Here is a 23141-nt window from a genome sequence, read left to right on the forward strand (position 1 = left end):
TTTAAGTCCTTATTTGTAAGATAAGGATAATAATGATTCCTACCTCATAAGACTATTGTTAACATTAAAAAAATTAACAATAACCATAAAGAATACAGCAGTGACTAACACATAATAAATACTTGATTAATAGTAACTATTATTATTGTTAATATTTAACAGGCAGGAAAATATGCAGGTAATTTAAGATCTCTGAAGACTCCTGTTAGACCAGCTCATAATCATCCATCTCACTAGGACCACTGTACAATAAAGTAGGATAGGGCTACAGGAAAAGAATTACAAAGTCCTAAAGGCCACTGCAGGTAACAGAGTGCACAAAACATAGCACAGAAGAGGAGCTGGAGGTCCAGGGTAGTCACTAGACTAAGAATAATACAAAACTCACAGTCCAGATAGATTTTTTGTTATCAGAAGACACCCAATCTATTCATCATCCCCAATTCCAAATTATCTTCTACATCCAAGAGCACAGGTTCTTACAATTCAAGCTGAAGGCATGTGGACCTTTTCTACTATGAGCATGCAGAGGGAGCAGGCTTACAATAATTTATTGTCTAAACTGCTGTTTTGCTTACATTCCTAAACTAGAATGACAAATTATATTTCATCTTGATCCTTCCAATTAGGCTCTGTCCAATCAAACTTTCTCCATTGATGACAATATTCTTTATCTATGTTGATCAACACAATAGTCACGAGCATATGTAGCTACCGAAGAGAAACTGAATTTCTACTTTATCTAATTTTAATTAATTTAAATTTTAAAAGTCGCATGTGGCTAGTGGCTACCATGTTGGACAGTGTGGGTATAATCAATTGGGAGTGGTCATCAGCAGCGCTATATTGAAAGGGATCCTAATGTGAGTCTATGTCTAACAGGACAGAATGCTGTGAATCAGAGACGTCTGTTCTAGGACACAGGGAGGGCAGCTTTTATCATATTTGCAGGATCAATTAAAGGATTTTATCTCCCCTTCCCTTATGCCGACAGAGAACCTCTCTTTCCTAATATCTACATTAATTCTCAGACAGTAGAGAGTCACTTCCTGCTTTTGGAAGAGATAAGATTGGCTGAAAAGAACCAGATTATAAAAGAAGGAAAAAAAGAAATTCACCCAGGACAATGCATACTGCCCCATGGTACTCAGAGAAAAAATACTGGTCTGTGGCAGTTTTACAGAAGTACATACAATCAAAAGAGGGTTAAACTATCAGTTGTTTTAAGTTACGCTATAGGCTTTTTTTCAGTACTGTTACAGATGTGTGCAATGGACAGATCATTAAGATGATTCGATTAAAAAAAAAAAAGATCGCGCAGAGAGAGTACACCACATTATCCATTTTAAATGCAGAAAATATACTGAAGCCATTGCAAAAGAAACCACCCTGCCAGTGTTGAAAGTACCACATGCCCCAGCACTTTAAAAATAATACACTTCAAACACTGTAAATTAACTATACTTCCATAAAAGAGGAAGAAAACAAACAAAAAAACCGAAGCCAAACTATGGCTATCTACTAATAATAATAATAATAATATACTTCACTTTTCAAGACAGAAACAGAATTCTAACATCTGATTATTTCAAAAATATGGCAGCACTGCCTCCATGAAATACCATCTTGGGCAAGCATATGGAGGAATGAAAAAATGCCAGGTAGAATACCACCATCACAAGAAAAATCAAGAACATATATTCTCATTTCCAGATCACAGGATGGGTTCCTATAAAGCCCTCCCATGGGAAAGCTATCTCAAATGCCCAAGAAAATTTGGTTCCAAAGTGATCCTCATAGCCTAAACGAATCATTTTCAAGTCTCCTTTCAGGTTCAAATATGTATAAACAAAATGGCAGGATTTTGGTATAAGCACCTATTTCTGTCCCAGAGCTTGAACCCTGGGAAAGTTCTAAAATTATTCTAGTGTCTCCCAAACCCTGAGATGTCCAAAGGCGAGTCAGTTAGTGCCTTAATTCAACTGTTCCGAATAGAACCACATCAAAGCAATGAGCTTAGCCTCCTTCTTCCTTAAAGTATCACCAGTATCTAACAGTAAGATAAGGAACTTCTCCTAATACAACTTACTATTTTCCTAGGATTCTGTATACAAGAATTCATCTGGAGACAAACTGGAGAACAATTATACCACAGACAGAAGTCCACCAACTAGAGTGAAGGTTCTGAGCCCCACATCAGGCTTCCCAAACCGGGGGTCCAGCAACAGGAGGAGGAATTCCCAGAGAATCAAACTTTGAAGGTTAGCGGGATTTGACTGCAGGACTTCGACAGGACTGGGGGAAACAGAGACTCCACTCCTGGAAGGCACACACGAAGTAGTGTGTGCATCAGGACCCGGGGGAAGGAGCAGTTACCCCATAGGAGATTTAACCAGACCTATCTGCTAGTGTTGGAGGGTCTCCAGCGAGGGGGGGGCGGGGGGGGCAGCTGTGCCTCACCACTGGGACAAGGACACTGGCAGCAGAAGTTCTGGAAAGTACTCCTTGGCATGAGCCCTCCCAGAGTCCACCATTAGCCCCACCAAAGAGCCTCTAGGCTCCAGTGCTGGGTTGCCTCAGGCCAAACAACCAACAGGGCGGGAAGTCAGCCCCACCCATCAGCAGACAAGTGGATTAAAGTTTTACTGAGCTCTGTCCACCAGAGCAACACCCAGCTCTACCAACCACCAGTCCCTCCTATCAGGAAGCTTGCACAAGCCTCTTAGATAGCCTCATCTACCAGAGGGCAGACAGCAGAAACAAGAAGAACTACAATCCTGCAGCCTGTGGAACAAAAACGACATTCACATAAAGACAGACAAAATGAAAAGGCAGACGACTATGTACCAGATGAAGGAACAAGATAAAGCCCCAGAAAAACACCTAAATGAAGCGGAGATAGGCAAACTTCCAGAAAAAGAATTCAGAATAGTGATAGTGAAATTAATCCAGGACCTCAGAAAAAGAATGGAGGCAAAGATCGAGATGATGCAAGAAATGTTTCACAGAGACCTAGAAGAATTAAAGAACAAACATCTAGAAGAATTAAAGAACAAACAAACAGAGATGAACAATACAATAACTGAAATGAAAAATACACTAGAAGGAATCAATAACAGAATAACTGCGGCGGAAGAACGGATAAGTGACCTGGAAGACAGAATGGTGGAATTCACTGCTGCGGAACAGAATAAAGAAAAAAGAATGAAAAGAAATGAAGTCAATCTAAGAGACCTCTGGGACAACATTAAATGAACCAACATTCGCATTATAGGGATTATAGGAGAAGAGAGAGAGGACCCGAGAAAATATTTGAAGGGATTATAGTCGAAAACTTCCCTAACATGGGAAGGAAATAGCCACCCAAGTCCAGGAAGCGCGGAGAGTCCCAGGCAGGATAAACACAAGGAGAAACACGCCAACACACATAGTAATCACATTAAGAAAAATTAAAGACAAAGAAAAATTATTAAAAACAAGGGAAAAACGAAAAATAACATACAAGGAAACTCCCATAAGGTTAAGAGCTGATTTCTCAGCAGAAACTCTACAAGCCAGAAGGGGGTGGCACGATATATTTAAAGTGATGAAAGGGAAGAACCTAGAACCATGATTACTCTACCCGGTAAGGATCTCATTCAAATTCAATGGAGAAATCAAAAGCTTTACAGACAAGCAAAAGCTAACAGAATTCAGCACAACCAAACTAGCTCTACAACTAATGCTACAGGAACTTCTCTAAGTGGGAAACACAATAGAAGAAAAGAACCTACAAAAACAAACCAATAACAATTAAGAAAATGGTAATAGGAACATACATATCGATAATTACCTTAAACGTGAATGGATTAAATGCTCCAACCAAAAGACACAGGCTCACTGAATGGATACAAAAACAAGACCCATATATATGCTGTCTACAAGAGACCCACTTCAGACCTAGGGACACATACAGACTCAAAGTGAGGGGATGGAAGAAGATATTCCATGCAAATAGAAATCAAAAGAAAGCTGGAATAGCAGTACTCATATCAGATAAAATAGACTTTAAAATAAAGAATGTTACAAGAGACAAGGAAGGACACTACATAATAATCGAGGGATCAATCCAAGAAGAAGATATAACAATTATAAATACATATGCACCCAACATAGGAGCACCTCAATACATAAGGCAACTGCTAACAGCTATAAAAGAGGAAACTGAGAGTAACACAATAATACTGGGGGACTTTAACATCTCACTTACACCAATGGACAGATCATCCAAACAGAATATTAATAAGGAAACACAAGCTTTAAATGACACAACAGACCAGACAGATTTAATTGATATTTATAGGACATTCCATCCAAAAAACTGCAGATTACACTTTCTTCTCAAGTGCACATGGAACATTCTCCAGGATAGATCACATCTTGGGTCACAAATCAAGCCTCAGTAAATTTAAGAATACTGAAATCATATCAAGCATCTTTTCCGGCCACAACGTTATGAGATTGGAAATAAGTTACAGGGAAAAACACGTAAAAAGCACAAACACATGGAGGCTAAAAAGTACGTTACTAAATAACCAAGAGATCACTGAAGAAATCGAAGAGGAAATCACAAAATACCTAGAGACAATTGACAAGAAAAACACGATGATCCAAACCCTATGGGATGCAGCAAAAGCAGTTCTAAGAGGGAAGTATATAGCAATACAAGCCTACCTCAAGAAACAACAAACATCTCAAATAAACCATCTAACCTTACAAGGAACTAGAGAAAGAAGAACAAACAAAATCCAAAGTTAGTAGAAGGAAAGAAATCATAAAGATCAGAGCAGAAATAAAAAAAATAGATACAAAGAAAACAATAGCAAAGATCAATAAAACTAAAAGCTGGTTCTTTGGGAAGATAAACAAAACTGATAAACCTTTAGCCAGACTCAACAAGAAAAAGAGGGAGAGGACTCAAATCAATAAAATTAGAAATGAAAAAGAAGTTACAACGGACACTGCAGTAATACAGAGCATCATAAGAGACTACTACAAGCAACACTGTGCCAATTAAATAGACGACCTGGAAGAAATGGACAGATTCTTAGAAAGGTATAACCTTCCAAGACTGAACCAGGAAGAAATAGAAAATATGAACAGACCAATCACAAGTAATGAAATTGAAACTGTGATTAAAAATCTTCCAACAAACAAAAGTCCAGGACCAGATGGCTTCACAGGTGAATTCTATCAAACATTTAGAGAAGAGCTAACACCCATCCTTTTCAAACTCTTCCAAAATATAGCAGAGGAAGGAACACTCCCAAACTCATTCTGAGGCCACCATCACCCTGATACCTAACAGACAAAGATACTACAAAAAAAGAAAATTACAGACCAATATCACTGATGAATATAGATGCAAAAATCCTCAACAAAATACTAGCAAACAGACTCCAACAACACATTAAAAGGATCATACACCATGATCAAGTGGGGTTTATCCCAGAGATGCAAGGATTCTTCAATATACGCAACTCAATCAATGTGATACACCATATTAACAAATTGAAGAATAAGAACCATATGATCATCTCAATAGATGCAGAAAAAGCTTTTGACAAATTCAACATCCATTTATGATAAAAACTCTCCAGAAAGTAGGCATAGAGGGAAACTACCTCAACATAATAAAGGCCATATATGACAAACCCACAGCAAACATCATTCTCAAGGGTGAAAAACTGAAAGCATTTCCTCTAAGATCAGGAACAAGACAAGGATGTCCACTCTTGCCACTATTATTCAACATAGTTTTGGAAGTCTTAGCTGTGGCAATCAGAGAAGAAAAAGAAATAAAAGGAATACAAATTGGAAAAGAAGAAGTAAAACTGTCACGGTTTGCAAATGACATTATAGTATACATAGATAATCCTAAAGATGCCACCAGAAAACTACTAGAGCTAATCAATGAAGCTGGTAAAGTTGCAGGATACAAAATTAATGCACAGAAATCTCTTGCAGTCCTATACACTAACAACGAAAGATCAGAAAGAGAAATTAAGGAAACAATCCCATTCACCATTACAACAAAAAGAATAAAATACCTAGGAATAAACCTACCTAAGGAGGCAAAAGACCTGTACTCAGAAAACTATAAGACACTGATGAAAGAAATCAAAGACAACACAAACAGATGGAGAGATATACCATGTTCTTGGATTGGAAGAATCAATATTGTGAAAATGACTATACTACCCAAAGCAATCTACAGATTCAGTGCAATTCCTATCAAATTACCAGTGGCATTTTTTACAGAACTAGAACAAAAAATCTTAAAATTTGTATGGAGACACAAAAGACCCAGAATAGACAAAGCAATCTTGAGCGGAAAAAAATGGATCTGGAGGAATCAGACTCCCTGACTTCAGACTATACTACAAAGCTACAGTAATCAAGACAATATGGTACTGGCACAAAAACAGAAATATAGATCAACAGAACAGGATAGAAAGCCCAGAGATAAACCCACGCACCTATGCTCAACTAATCTATGACAAAGGAGGCAAGGATATACATGGAGAAAAGACAGTCTCTTCAGTAAGTGGGGCTGGGAAAACTGGGCAGCTACATGTAAAAGAATGAAATTAGAACACTCCCTAACACCATACACAAAAATAAACTCAAAATGGATTAAAGACCTAAATGTAAGACCAGACACTATAAAGCTCTTAGAGGATAACATAGAACACTCTAACATAAATTACAGCAATATCTTTTTTGACCCACCTCCTAGAGTAATGGAAATAAAAACAAAAATAAACAAATGGGACCTAATGAAACTTCAAAGCTTTTGCACCACAAAGGAAACTATAAACAGGACAAAAAGACAACCCTCAGAATGGGAGAAAATATTTGCAAAAGAAACAATGAACAAAGGATTAATCTCCAAAATATATAAACAGCTCATGCAGCTCAATATTAAAAAAACAAGCAACCCAATCAAAAAATGGGCATTTGAAAACCTAAATGGACATTTCTCCAAAGAAGACATACAGATGGCCAAGAGGCACACAGAAAGCTGGTTAACATCACTAATTATAAGAGAAATGCAAATCAAAACTGCAATGAGGTGTCACCTCACACAGGTCAGAATGGCCATCATCAGAAAATCTACAAACAACAAATGCTGCAGAGGGTGTGGAGAAAAGGGAACCCTCTTACACTGTTGGTGGGAATGTCAATTGATACAGCCACTATGGAGAACAGTATGGAGGTTCCTTAAAAAACTACAAATAGAATTACCTTATGACCCAGCAATACCACTACTGGGCATATACCCAGACAAAACCATAATTCAAAAAGACAGATGCACCCCAATATTCATTGCAGCACTATTTACAATAGCCAGGTCATGGAAGCAAGCTAAATGCCCACTGACAGAAGAATGGATAAAGAAGATGTGTTCCATATTTACAATAGCATATTACTCAGCCATAGAAAGGAACAAAATTGGGTCATTTGTAGAGAGTGGATGGACCTAGAGACTGTCATACAGAGTGAAGTAAGTCAGAAAGAAAAAAACAAATATCATATATTAACGCATATATGTGGAATCTAGAAAAACGGTACAAATGAACCGGTTTGCCAGGCAGAAATAGAGACACAGATGTAGAGAACAAACGTATGGACACCAAGGGGGGAAAGCAGGGGGAATGAATTGGGAGATTGGGATTGACATATATACACTAATATGTATAAAATAGATAACTAATAAGAACCTGCTGTATAAAAAAAATAAAATAAAATTTTTTTTAAAAAGTGAAAAAAAAAAAATTTCATCTGGAGACTTCACCCAAGAAGGTACACTTTTCTCAAATACCAAAAGACTTTTATGAGCTGGTCAGCCTAATAGCTTGATTCCCAAACAGAGTGTTCTAGTGAGACTGTAGCTAACCAGAAAGCTCATGTTCCAGCAAAACTTCAACTATCATATATTTAAATAGAGTCCTTCAACATCCAAAATGAAAAAGTGGTTATTGTTTGCCCTCCTTCGTGAAAACAAATGAACCGTTGTACTTTTTCTTGAACTAACACATAACATCAACTTTGAAAATTAACAACAGGAAATCAGAAATAACCTCTTCTCTTACCTCCACCACTGTGGTTTCTGCAGCTTTGCACATCGGCAAGTTGAAATTCCTTGCACTTTTCCTACATTAGAGGAATAAGGAAGTGGGGAAAGAAGGGCAAAAATAAGAAGTGTCTCTCTCAGCTTTAATTATAGATTAAAAGAATTTCTGTAAACCAAGACTTTGTGAATCTTTTTAAAAGAGTGTATCATATTTTCGATAAGTTCTATAGCTATTTTATAAACAAAAACAATACAATGGCCACTTCATTCAATTATATAGCTTTTTATGGGGTTAAGAGAAAGAGGGACTATTTTTCATATTCAACATAGTTATACACAGAAAAATAAAATGGATATTAATAAATCTACTCTAAAACTAATTTCTCTAAGTCTTTTACCTGAGATACCACTTTGTTTTATAGTTAAATATTTCACTAAACTTGCTTTTGTTAAAATATTAAGAAAAGTAGCAAGTGCTTTATGAGAAGGTATAGTAATTATACTCCTATTAAAGAGAAACCTATTGCTGAAATTAACTGAATCATTCATGGTTGATCTGTGAGTCGTAAAGATCAGTGTGGAGAACCAACTTCTAATGAAATTTTTAAAGCTACACCCCCCCCCATCAGACCCTGAGGTGTAAAATTTTAAGAAGTGGCCAATTTTGCTGATGGTTCTGCATTCCCAAATTCCTAAATTAATGCACTTCCTCTAATCATAAAAATTTTAATGTATTTTTGTTTCTGAGAGTGTAAATTGATAGGGAAAATTCTTTGGTAAAGAGAAATAATTCACAGCTATGTCGTAACAGCTCTTTGTGCCACCAATGTTTCTTTCACTTGGATTCAAGGATAGGTATGTGCTCAAGAGAGGAATCCTTGTGTACTTTGCAAAGTTACCGTGTTGGATTCCACCAGACATCCAGCTTCAAAAGCTCCAAGGGCAGAGTGGCCTGAGGTGCAGGCATGCAGAGTCCGCCCACTCTAACATTGGCCTAGACAGACCTCTATACCAGTTGTCCCACTAAATGTGAAGGTCAGCCTAGAAGTCAGTATCTTAAGAATCTAGGCCACCTGACCACTGGCGACAAGCACTCTCATTTCACATCAAAGCTCAATGGCTACTGAGCAGAAACTACAGGCATAAGGTCTGTACTCAGAATAGCCCTTGTGCAGTCTTTAGATAACAGGCAATAAAGCACAGGATAAACTCATGGAAATACTTTAAATAATTCATTTCCATTTGCTACTATACAATTTCATTAATCTTTAAAAAAAAAAAAAAACTAAGCTTTGCAAGCATTACATCAAGGTGTCAAATAAGGTAGACATCATTCAAAATGTCCTCTGTAATTGCCAAAATTAGTTATAATATCAAAAATTGGCTAAATCCCGGGACTTCCCTGGTGGTCCAGTGGTTAAGACCCACGCTTCCACCACAGGGGGCACGGGTTCGATTCCTAGTTGGGGAACTAAGATCTCACATGCTGCGGCCCGGACAAAAAAACAAAAACAAAAACAAACGAACAAAAAAATTGGCTAAATTCAAGAAATCAAATACAGTATTAATGTCATAGAAGATCTTCAGAAATGAACAAAAACATGAGAGTGATCACTGATAATTTAATTGTGATCATGCCAAAGCTGCATTTGGTAAAGATAAAAAATATCACTAACTAAAAGCAGGAAAAGGCCAATATTATGAGAAAGACAATTATTTCTGCAACCTAACAGGTGACGTCTTCAAGACCAAACATTTTGAAAAACTTTTATGAGTATATTCAAACATGGCACAATTTGCAAAAACAGCTATATAATCCCTAAATCCAAGAGACTAAAACTTGGTATTTAGTATGCTTAGGGTAATCAAAAGATATTGAAATCTATTAAGTGGCTTAATATCTGTGGCTATCTAGATAATGAGAATGAAAGTTAAACATTATTAAGGTTAACCAACTTTCCAGACATAATCTTTATAAGCATTTCCTAGAAGACACCAATAGGCCTGGAAAAGAACGGACCTAAGTGATTATTAGCAATATTTTTCCAGAATATCAAAGTAACAGGCATTTTAAGACAATGCATATAAATAACACTGTCAAAATTAAATAAAATTGTGTGCTTTTGTCACATTTTCTAAGCATGTCACAACACTGTAACTAGTTTTGGCAACTAAAGTACACAGGGGTAAAAATAATTTGTATGTGACTATATACAAGGATATACAGATTCAAATAGTTAACAAACAGTGCACCATGGGTACCAACCAATCAGAAGAGACGCCCTCAAGTGCATCAAACCAGCATGACCGCACAGCAATGGTTCTGCACCCACCTATATACACACACACGGGTGTGTTTCATTTTAAGCCATTTTTAAAATAAATTTTTAAATACCAAACACATCAAGATATCCATTTTGTAATCATAATTTTGGAAATATAAAGTTGCTGAAATGCACTACATTTGACATTTTAAAAAACCATTATACTACCTGAAAATCACATTTCCTGCTCGGTCTGCCTTCCAGGCTTTCACCAAAGCGAAATCCCCTGTGATTGCTTCCTCCAAAATAAAATGCTGACCATTAAACTCCCTCACCTGCAAGAGACAAAGAGGGCATTGTCAGGATCTGCAGAGGTCTTGCTTGGTTGTGCTCCCTGCTCTGACAGAGGCAGATAATAGGGATACAAGCCTAGTTAGAAAAGGAGGGAGAGCTCTAAACTGAGACTTCAAGGAAGAGTAGTGCAGGCAACCAGGGCTTCGTCAAAATGATGAAGAGGACACCGAGGGAGCAGCATGTGCAGAGGCTCAGCGGCAAGAGGAAGCTTCGTAATTGTGAGGAACTGAAAGTTCCATACGCTTACGGCATAGACTGTGTGTGTTAGCACTCACTTTATTATTTGTGTGAATAAGTTACATACTGAACACGAAAAAGAGCCCCTCTTTCCCTCCACCCCAGAAAACCATGTAAGTTGCATGAAATGGGCAATGCATTGTTTTCCTACCTAAAGTAGTTATAAAAATCCATTCATCTCTTCTAATGAATCCATTATCCTCTGTTGAGATTTTAATTGGGATTCCTAAAATTTGTAGACTAATTTGTAGAGAACTGATACGCTATATCCTCCCACCTGTGAGAATATAGGCCTACATTTTTTAAAGTCTTCTTTTACCTCCTTCAATAGTTTCATAGTTTTCCCTCAGAAAAAGCTTTGTATATATTTTCCAGCTTTATTCATAGGTGCTTCTTGGTGTTTGATACCACTGTGACTGTTATATTTCATTCTATTACACCTTCTCTCTGTCATTACTGGTCTAATGGAAGGCTATTGATTTTTGTATGTTTATTTACTTTTAATTCTACTCCAAATGGGAGGGGAGGGGAGAAGACGCATAAAGCAAAACTATGCCGTGGCATTTTGTTCCTTTTTTCTTCATGGGGACTTAGCTCTGGGAATTGAAACGAAGAGGGGAAACAACGTCAATACCTCTCTCCATCACCACACAAGATGGGAGCCATTTGAAGGCCGAACTCCATTTTCATTCCTACTGCGCCCCCTAGTGGACAAATTGCATGCATTTTATAGAAAGCTGGAGAAAGTTCCAGTACATTTACTTTTCTTTAACTGTGGTTTAAAAAAAGAAATTTTCTTTTTTTTTTAAATTATAGTTAATTTACAGTATTGTGCTAGTTTCAGGTGTGCAGCAAAGTGATTCAGACATATATATGTACACATATACATATATATTCTTTTCCAGATTCTTTTCCATTATAGGTTATCACAGATATTAAATATAGTTCCCCGTGCTATACAGTAGGTTCTTGCTTATTTATATATATATAGTAGTGTGTGTATGTTAATCCCAAACTCCTAATTTATCCCTCTCCCTCGCTTTCCCTTTTGGTAACCATACATTTGTTTTCTATGTCTATGAGTCTATTTCTGTTTTGTAAATAAGTTCATCTGTACCAATTTTTTAGATTCCACATATAAGTGATATCATATGATATCTGTCTTTCTCTGTCTGCCTTCATTTAGTATGATAATCTCTAGGTCCATTCATGCTGCTGCAAATGGAATTATTTCATTTCTTTTCATGGCTCAGTAATATTCCACTGTATGTATGTACCACATCTTCTTTAACCATTCATCTGTTGAGGAACATTTAGGTTGCTTCCATGTCTTGCCTATTGTAAATAGTGTTGCAATGAACATTGGGGTGCATGTATCTTTTCGAACTAGAGTTTTTGTCTTTTCCAGATATATGCCCAGGAGTGGGATTGCTGGATCATATGGTGACTCTACTTTTAGTTTTTTAAGGAACCTCCATACTGTTTTCCATTGTGGCTACACCAATTTACATTCCCACCAACAGTGTAGGAGGGTTCCCTTTTCTCCACATCCTCTCCACCATTTTATTATTTGTAGACTTTTTGATGATGGCCATTCTGACCAGTGTAAGGCGATACCTCATTGTAGTTTTGATTTGCACTAAAACAATCATTTCTTAAAGAACAGTTTCCTTAAAGACATTATCCCACTTTCCTGTTGGAAAAGATGAATGAATTTAGGGAATCACTGATGAATGAGGATCATATTAATATGAACTTAGACAAATTATATGAAAGACATTTGTAACCTACACATCAATATAGTTTGTCTTATGTATTTCAGTCATCACCAGAGATGATAGTTGAGGCCTTTACACAGATCTAGAGAACTACATATACATCTAAATATATGCTAAGCCAGGGCAAAGTAAAAACATTGGCGTTTCTTTCTATTTCAGTTATCTAATTTCCTGAAGGGTCTACACATCAGCAGTTGCTAAGTGTTCACTATTCTAAAATTTTAAAACAGGGGAGGAATTGGTTTTGTCAAACTAGCTGTTATACTCACTTAAAAGACTTATGCACTTCAGAGTCTCCACTTCCTCATCTTTCAGTCCTTTCTTGAATCCACTCCAGTCAAATTTTCACCATTCCAGAAAAATCTTCTTCTCCAGAAAAATCACTGTTTAAGGTCACCAATGACCTCCACGTTTCCAAATCCAATAGTCAATTTCCAGTCCTCTTACCCAACCTCTTCATACTCTGACACGGTTGATCACTCCCTCCTTTGTAAAAGTTCCCATCTTCCAAATCACCGGACTCCCCTGGGTTTCCTCTCCACTCACTAGACACTCTTTCCCATCTTATTTGCTGCTCCTTTTCCTCTTTTCAACCTTTCAATATCAGGCCTCTTCTAAACCCTTAAATGTAAAAGAGCTGTTCTCTGTCTACACTCCAGCCCCAGTCCCATGGATTTAAACACCACATGGTGATGCCTCCAAAGTTCCTACCCCAGCTCTCAACCCTCCTGGAGCTGAGCTCGAGCCTACAGAACACCTCCCCTTGGAAGCTAATGAACGTCTCAAAAGCACCAAGTCCAGGCAGAGCTCTTTGATTACCCCCTCGCTCGGCCCATTTCAATAAGCAGCATGCTTGATTCTTGTCTTTTCTTACTCGGTAAATCCTGTTGGCTCTACTATCAACATATTTCCCAATTGCAACCACTTCTCACAAATTCCAGTGCTTAAACCACCTTCCACTCCCACCTGGATTAATACAACAGCCTCTGCATCCGTCTCCCTGCTTCTGCCGTTGGGTCTCCAGCAAAAAACTCACTACCCAACAGCCACAGTGCTCTTTCCAAAATGTAACTCAGATGCCATCACTGTCCCACCATATTCAAAACACTCTGTTGTCCTCTCACCACACTCAGTAAAGGCCAAACTCGTGTGGTCTGGCTCCTGCCTCTCTTTAACCTCCAACCCTACCACTCTCTCCTCATTCCCTCTGTTCCAGTCTCACTGCCCTGCTGTTCCACACATGAGGCAAGCCTGCCCTGGGACCCTGTCCTTCCTCTTCCTTCTGACTAGAGCACAAACCTATAGTCTTCACCCGCCTCATTCCCTATTTTATTCAGGTCTCTACCAAATGTCACCTGCTCAGAGAGGTTTTCCCTGACCCAGCCTGGAGCACACCTTCCTGACCACTCATCATCCTCTCTGCCTTTGCCCTACTTGATTTGTGTTCACAGCACTTCCAGTATTGACATTGTGTGTTTGTCTATTTGTCCCTTGTCAGGGGCACTTGGTCTAGAACACCCCTTTTTCCACCACACTTAGACCAGTGCTTGACAAACAGAAGGTCGTCAATAACTATCACTGACCTAAGGAATTCACTCATTTCCTCTTCCCACCGTGATCAAGGACGACAAAGAGCTAACACGAATCATTTCAAGAAATTATTGTTGTATTCCTAGGGGATGCAGACAAAGTCACAAAACTGCTAGATTCCTACACCTGACTCCAGGCTGAAATGAACCCAGGCATTCAGAACAGATTCTAGTCTATCTTATGTTTTCACCAGGAGAGTTAATGCTGTAACTTCTAGCAAGCTCTCAAAGCATTCACCCGATTTTGCCAGGCATCTTTATCTATATTAACCAAGATCCATCTTAATAATTAGGTTCCTGTCCTTTACTTTGTCAAAAACTTTTTAAACCTAATTAGGCAGTAAAGAAAGAAGAAAGATAGAGTATGAAAAATTTTAACAAAAGCTTTGAGTCAATATAGGTCACTCTAATCAGAAAGGCAAAGCTCCAGATGGAGGACGCTGCTGGACAAACGCTGGACAGCAGGGGACAAGGGCATGACCTTTATCTTCCCTCAAGACACGGACGTGCAGAGCTAACATCCCTATAAGCAGAAAGGTGATAAAAGCCCTTGATTTACTAAATTTTCGCTTCCCTAGAGATAAGCTCAACATTTCTGCAACCTTTGTTAACTCTCATGAGCCATGTGGGCAGGGAGAAGGGAAAGATACTAAAAATACAGGTGGCCTGTGTCATTTTAAAAACTGGCTCAAACCTGAGTATCTCAAATACCTATATCTAGAGTTCTTTTCTTTTCTTTTTTTTTTTTAAAGATTTTTTTGATGTGGACTATTTTTAAAGTCTTCATTGAATTTGTTACAGTATTGCTTCTGTTTTATGTTTTGGTTTTTTGGCCGTGAGGCATGTGGGATCTTAGCTCCCCAACCAGGAATCGAACCCACACCCCCTGCATTGGTAGGCGAAGTCTTAACCACTGGATTGCCAGGTAAGTCCCTATTCTTTTCTAATATGTGAGTGAAGTTACCCAGGATAAAGATACCCCATCCTATCTAGCACTTTAAATAAAACTAAGTTATTCAGTTATTCAAATATGTCCAGTATACAAAATGAAGGACAAAGGAGATAATATGAACCCTCTTCCATTATATAGTTATAACTGTCCCCGCTTTTTAAGATTGTAGACAAACTTGTGATTTCTTTGGCTTTTTTCTCCCCCTTCAATCACATCCAGAAGGGGCCTGAGCATGAAGTTTAATACCATATATAGCATACATCTACTCTATTTTCCACATAAACATAATCAGCAATTATAAACGCTCCTAAATTTCTTAAAACTTACCATAAAACTAATCTTGACTTGCACCTCTTCTACGGATTACAGATTCTTTTCTTCTCATTTATTTATTCTGGTCTCTCTATGTGATTTAAATTACTAGCAGATGCTCAGTTTTAGCTAGAAATTTTACCTAACGTGTTTACATTACGGAATGAATGACAGTGTTTGTTCTCACACAGGTGTGGTTTTATACTTAGTTACCCAACTGAGTCCACCTGGAATCCTGTGCTGATAGAGATATCCAGCTTTCTTACCTCTCTTGGCTTACTGGCAATGGCAATGCTGCCGTCTTTGCTGTATTTGATCGGTGACCCTCCTTCTTGCACCAGGGTCCCATACCCTGTGCTGGTGTAAAATGCAGGCACTCCAGCCCCACCTGCACGAATCCTCTCTGCAAGCGTGCCCTACAAGTGAGCAAACAACACTGCATCAGAAGTCCATTAAACACACTTCTGTCTGCAGACACAGAAACACTTACAGGCACCGTCCCTGTTTTCTAGGTGTTTATCTATCTAAACCACACCCAGCAGTGCATACTGGTTCGTGCATACTGCGGGGCTGACACCGCAGGCTAGACTATCAATGTAAAACAGTTACTATCTTTCTAGACAACAACCTCTCTATCCTTAATTCTTAATGGAACTGCTTATTCGTATATTAGTGCTTTCAGCTTCCATGTCTCCACTGGTTTCTTGACATCACATTCTACATCAGTTTATCTGTAATATTTTTAAATCAATTTCCAAATCTGAAGTATGTAACTTTAACTGTATACATTAAAAAACATACAGTTAAATTTTGTGTTTTACTGTGTGCTCTACGTAGGCATGGCCTGAACCTTATCTTTAATAACAATGTTATGATTATATAATAATAATGCAAAACGTTCAAACCTATCTAGAATTTATTTTAAACCATTCTCATTAGTATTTTATCTACTACATTATCTAACTAAGGAAAAATTCAAGCTAGACAAAGAGTATAACATACAGGTAAAATGGTTTTTAAAAAGCCAAGAGAGATTCAAATTTTGTTTCACAGTAGGAACAGCTATAGGTAAAGTTTTTTTGTATCTTCTTCTGATCATCTTTGTCCCCCTTCTAGGGACCAGTGATTTCAAACCTAATTTCCCCAGCTCTTCCACCACCACCAGCCTTTCCACCCAGTTTTCCCACACGGTAATAACTCTGGACCCAAACGTTTCCTGACACGCTCCCTAACGTGAAACGTCTTGTTACGGTCTAGCTACATCATATTCAGACTAAATAAGTGACTAGCTAACCAGTAGTAAGAATAGGTTCAGATTTTGTTTTGTTTTGTTTTGTTTTGGCTGTGCCATGCGGCTTGTGGGATCTTAGCTCCCCGACCAGGGATCGAACCCATGCCCCCTGCAGTGGAAGCACGGAGCCCTAACCGCTGGACTGCCAGGGAATTCCCTAGGTTTAGATATTAATGATGGTGTGTTAATATTGTCCCAACCTGAAAACAATTTTCCACTTGAACTGGGGCCTTTAAATACTAAACTCAAAGAAGGGACTAACAGCTGGGATTTCAGACACTGAGTCATTTGGAATAGGCGGGATATTCTGAGGAAGGATGGACCTGTGACATAACTGAAAACCTTCCAGATACCTGGTTCTCTGTTCTAACTGATGGACAGAGGTGACTCTTCCCTGCACTTTGGGTATTTTAAGTTAATAACAACCACAAAAATTAAATCATCAAAACAACCATAATAACACTCCCTACTTTAAAATATTTTTATGTCCACCCTCCCTGAATAGTATACTCCTCTTTGTCCAACTGGGCAAAGGCATGAAAATCGACTATTGCCACATAGGCCCCCTGCAGGTACCACCAAGACCCCACATCCAACCCCCAAGGGAGTCCTAATCCTTACCACTTCATCAGCACTTCCTCCCTGGCTCTCAGGCTGCAAAACGAGTTCCCAGAGCCAATGTTTACTCATGCACCACTAAGTTGGGGCAGGAAATTCTGACTTCTTTCAGCTTAAAGGAAGAATGTGAAAGAAATATTAAGGAAGTTCCTTTCCCATGTATATGCCCTCTGACAAAATAAGGGATAATGCAAAAGATAAAAAAAGGCAGGGACTTCCCTGGTGGTCCAGTGGTTAAGAATCCACCTTCCAATGCAGGGGACGCAGGTTCGATCCCCGGTCAGGGAACTAAGATCCCACATGCCATGGGGCAACTAAGCCCATGCACCACAACTAGAGAGAAGCCCATGTGCTGCAACTACCGAGCCCATGCACTCTAGAGCCCGTGTGCCACAACTAGAGAAGCCCGCATACTGCAACGAAGACCCAGCACAGTCAAAAAAAGATAAAAAAGGTAATCGAAAAGTTAATTTTCAATAGCTCCACAACTCAAAGGATATGTTACCTCAACCTATAATGTGAAGATGAAAAGTATATGCTATGGACGGATTTGTGTTCCCCCTTCCTCCCAAAATTCGCATGTTGAAGCCCTAACCCCCAAAGTGCAACAAGGTTAAATGAGGTCATAAGGGTGGGGCCCTGATCAAAGAGGATTATTGTCCTTATAATAAGAGACCCCAGAGCACTCACTTGCACGTGTTCTCCCCTCTCCCTCTCACTGTCCCTCTCCCTCTCTCCCCTCCCCCAACCAAGAACCAAATCAGCCTGTACCTTGATCTTGTACTTTTCAGCCACCATAACAGTGAGAAATAAATTTCTCTTCTCTGAGCCACCCAGTTTGTGGTATTTTGTAAAAGCGGCACAAGCGATGAAGATAGTACACCTTTTGTTATTCTCAAAAAACTTTAAATGAAAACTGGATAAATCAAGCATGTGTAATGCTATGAGAGGCACAGGTGCCAACACTGTAGAGTGATCAGGTGTGACTTGGAAAAACACTGTGAAGCTTCAGGTAGAAAAAACAGTTCTCCCATGCTTGTTCTCTCCAGATAAGCATATACAGTGATTTAATGATTGAATTTTTAAAAATTCTGCTGTATTACATTATTACCAATTTGATGAAGTCAGTGGTAATAATACACTCTGTTGACAAAAATAAAGCAGAGTGGTGGGCTCAGTTTCAGACATGAAGGCAGACCATGTCAAAATGGAAGAGTAATGCATACAACCTGTAGACCCTTGTTTTACTCATATGGCTTCAAAAACTTTGCTCAGGACAAACTCTTCAATCAGTTAGGAGAGGTAATGGTGTATAAAGTGAGGAGAAACTTGCTAGATTAATTGCAATCACTGCTTCCTTTGTAATGGCGTCAGCTCTCTAGACACCTGGGCTCTGATCCCGGCACTTACTCTGTGATGTAGTCCCTCCATGGCCTTTACTTTCTTATGTCTCAGCAAGACCAGATTCCCCACAAATTTCTAATTCTGTGATTCATAGGAATTGACTTTTAGGACAATCCTTAAACATTCCAGCAATTTCTTTTGCACGCTCCAGTGAAATATACATTATAGTGCCAAACTTAAAATTTTATCCTGAAGCCTAGATATTTTCACCTTCTTTTTCAGTGCACTGCAACAAAATATTAGTCCTCTAGCAATCAAGAGGTGTGACCTGTAGACAAATTTCCTTGGTTTGGCAAAAGAGCATTCTACCTTACCTCTCTTACACAATGAAATTTCTAGGAGGAAAAAGGTAAATTTTAAAATAAGTTAGTATTGTACAAAAAAAAAAAAAAAAGAATTTTTTTTACCTGAGGTGTCAGCTCTACTTCTAATTCACCAGATAAATACTGTCGTTCAAATTCTGCATTTTCACCCACATACGAAGAGATCATGCGTTTTATCTGCTTGGATCGAAGTAAAAGGCCCAAACCAAAGTTGTCAACCCTAGAAGGAAAATGCAAGCAGCTTACAATCAAAGGGACATCTGATAGAACGTTAATATCACTTACATTCAAAAACTTGAAATTTTATATGACAAACCACTCACATTTCTCCTAACAACCTCCTTTTCTCCCAACTTCGACTTCACTCTCCCTCCTCATTTTTCTCATGCCCCCAAGTGGCCATTCCCACTCAACTAACTCTTTCCTAATTCTCAGAATGTATCATTTCCAAGCCTCTAACCTCCCCCCAACTGTCCTGACACAATGAATACCTTAAAGTAGTTCAAGTAACAGGTAACTGTCAACCTCCTGATAGACTTGTTTTATAGTCCTAGCTTCCACTATTGAATCTAATAACATTTCCCACCCACCATGGGTGTAAAAGAAATACCTGCATGATTTATTCTTACTTGGTTCAAAAGAAAACTAAAGCCTAAATAACAAGTATTTTCAAGAGTACATTTTTGAGATGTGAGAATTCCCTGAAGATTGATAATACACTTGTCCACTAGAGGGCTACAAATCACTAAAAAGTCGCTCTTGCAAAACATTACGCAAAATGCTTTACGTTTTTTGTTTGTTTTTTACCTACTGCTAATTAATATCTAGCTAGGCCTTCAGTTCTTCAGGTAAACAATTCTATTCCCCTCAATTCAGCTCGATCTGCAGCCTTCCTCATCTCACCTGATGGCGGCCCCATCCTCACTACTTCAGAACAAAATTCATGGTGTGATCTCTGACACACACATTCCACAGCAACTTTATTGGAAAATCCTGACTCTACCTTCAGAATCTATCCAGAATCTGAGCATTTCTCACTCCCTCTCTGGGACTGGCCCATCTCTTGCCCGGATACTGCAGTAACCTTTCTTGTTTCTACTCCTGCCTGCTACGATCTCCTCATAAAATGACAGCCAAAAATACAAGTATAAAATAAAATATGTCAGATCGTGTCACTGCTCTGCTCAAAACCCTGCCTTGGTACCCATTTATTTAGAGTAAAAGCAAATGTCTCTAGAGTGGTCTGCAAGGGCCCCTGGGATGGGATGGGATGCCTTTTCACACCTCTGACCTCATTCCTCCCATTTTCCTTTTTGCTCACTTCTCTACCTCTGCTGGCCTCCTTACAGTCCCTCAAACACACCAGACATCCTGTCTAGGGGCCTTGAACTGGCCTTTCCATCTCTCTTGGAAACTCTTCCTCCAGATAGGGTTCTACATAAACATCTGTTGACCATTTGTCAAATGAATTTATTGCTTGATTTCACTTTCCCCCTCCTCACTGGCTCCTCTGTGATAAAAATAAAAATCATCAAGTCTTCATGCTGGATATTTGCTATGTGTCCCTCTGGATCCATTCTCCAACCTCTAGCCTGGGGCAGCTGCCCTGTGTAGACTGAATCGTGGGGTGCCCTGCCCTCTGGCTTCTGATTGGGCCCATCCACTGCTGATTGGGTTCAGCCAGTGTAAGGCACCACCAGGGGCGTGGGGGGGGTGAGGGGAGAATGGTAGCAGGACATCTATTCCCTTGGCTCTCTCCCTGGCAGGCTGCAGCACATTGGATAGCCCTCTCCCTAAGGCTTTCTTCTGGGTACAAACAGCCCCCTCCCCTCATCCCATCAGGCCCAGGGCTGGAGGAGACAGCTCTCCACTGTTAATAATACTCTTGGGTGGGAATGTAAATTGATACAGCCACTATGGAGAACAGTATGGAGGTTCCTTAAAAAGCTAAAAATAGAACTACCATATGACCCAGCAATCCCACTACTGGGCATATACCCTGAGAAAACCATAATTCAAAAAGGGTCATGTACCAAAATGTTCATTGGAGCTCTATTTACAATAGCCAGGACATGGAAGCAACCTAAGTGTCCATCATCGGATGAATGGATAAAGAAGATGTGGCACATATATACAATGGAATATTACTCAGCCATAAAAAGAAACAAAACAGTTATTTGTGGTGAGGTGGATGGACCTAGAGTCTGTCATACAGAGTGAAGTAAGTCAGAAAGAGAAAAACAAATACCGTATGCTAACACATATATATGGATTCTAAGGAAAAAAAAAAGGTCATGAAGAACCTAGGGGTAAAATGGGAATAAAGACACAGACCTACTACAGAATGGACTTGAGGATATGGGGAAGGGGAAAGGTAAGCTGTGACAAAGTGAGAGAGTGGCATGGACATATATACACTACCAAACATAAAATAGATAGCTAGTGGGAAGCAGCCGCATAGCACAAGGAGATCAGCTCGGTGGTTTGTGACCACCTAGAGGGGTGGGATAGGGAGGGTGGGAGGGAGGGAGACTCAAGAGGGAAGAGATATGGGAACGTATGTATATGTATAACTGATTCACTTTGTTATAAAGCAGAAACTAACACACCATTGTAAAGCAATTATACTCCAATAAAGATGTTAAAAAAAATAAAAAATAATACTCTTGCACTTGGGGGCCATTATTAAGTAAAATAAGGGTTCCTTGGACACAAGCACTGCGATACAGATCATGGATCTGATAACCGAGGATACGGCAACAGTGGATCTGATGACCGTGGATCTGATAACTGGGGTGGCTACTAAGTGACCAGCTGGAGGGGTACACTGGACAAAGGTATGATTCACATCCAGGGCAGGACAGAGCAGGAGGGCCTGAGACTTCATCACACTACGCAGAATAGCCTGTAATTTAAAACTTATGAATTGTTTATTTCTGGAATTTTCCATTTAATATTTGCAGACCAAGGTTGACCATAGGTAACTGAAACCACATAAAGCAAAATCATGGATAAGGGAGGACTGGTGTACATATTACCTGTCAGTATTTATTAGTCTTCTACATGGAAGTGGGGCTGCCCTTGGAGTTGTCTAAATCCCCACCTTCAAGAACTGTAATCCAAAATTACCTTGTCACGAGGAAATGAAAATAACTAATATAGCACACCTATCCTTCCCTTGGCTCTGTGATTTAATTGGTTGCTATATAGCATATCATGAAACTTTTGGTTTATACAGGCTTGTAATTCATATGTCAAAGTCTTCCAAAAATCAAAGGAACAACTGCAATTTTCCTGCCTTCCTAATCAATCCATATCAAAGTATCAATTCATCTGAACGATCCTAAGGTAGGGTTTGTCGTATCAAGACTAACAGTTACTACTCCGTAGCAAAGTAAGTGGTACCTCAGGCCAACAGGTCTTAGTGATCATTAAAAGCAAATAAAACAAAAGCAGACAATCAGGAATCCTGAGCTTGGGAAAGACTTCCAATTCAGGCAGAACTTATATAGATGGAGTCTTTTTCTAAAGAAGAAATAGCCATTACTCCTTTTTTTTTTATAGTTGATTTACAATGCTGTATTAGTTTCAGGTACACAGCAAAGTGATTTGGTTATATATTCATATACATTCTTTTTCAGATTCTTTTCCATTATAGGTTGTTACAAGATATTGAATATAGTTCCCTGTGCTATACAGTAGGTCCTTGTTTATCTATTTTACATATAGTAGTATGTATCTGTTAATCCCAAACTCCTAATTTATCCCTCCCCTGCCCCCTTTCCCCTTTGGTAACCATAAGTTTGTTTTCTATGTCTGTGAGTCTATTTCTGTTTTGTAAATAAGTTCACTTGTATCATTCTTTTCGATTCCACATATTGGTGACAACCACTACTTCTAATT

General features: G+C 38.9%; 1 protein-coding gene across 2 annotated transcripts in view; it reads right to left on the reverse strand.

Moving 5' to 3' along the window:
- Nucleotides 1–23141, reverse strand: part of OXCT1 (3-oxoacid CoA-transferase 1) — a 137854-nt gene that overhangs the window by 106632 nt on the left and 8081 nt on the right. For both annotated transcript variants that reach the window (XM_057540656.1, XM_007195526.2), the window contains exons 4-7: nucleotides 19323–19458; nucleotides 15869–16018; nucleotides 10609–10715; nucleotides 8136–8196 (exon numbers count right to left, since the gene is read on the reverse strand). In XM_057540656.1, the coding sequence (XP_057396639.1) occupies nucleotides 8136–8196; nucleotides 10609–10715; nucleotides 15869–16018; nucleotides 19323–19458 (454 nt within the window). The remainder of the gene's footprint in view (nucleotides 1–8135; nucleotides 8197–10608; nucleotides 10716–15868; nucleotides 16019–19322; nucleotides 19459–23141) is intronic.

The sequence above is a fragment of the Balaenoptera acutorostrata genome, chromosome 2, assembly GCF_949987535.1.
Source record: "Balaenoptera acutorostrata chromosome 2, mBalAcu1.1, whole genome shotgun sequence".
NCBI lineage: Eukaryota > Metazoa > Chordata > Mammalia > Artiodactyla > Balaenopteridae > Balaenoptera > Balaenoptera acutorostrata.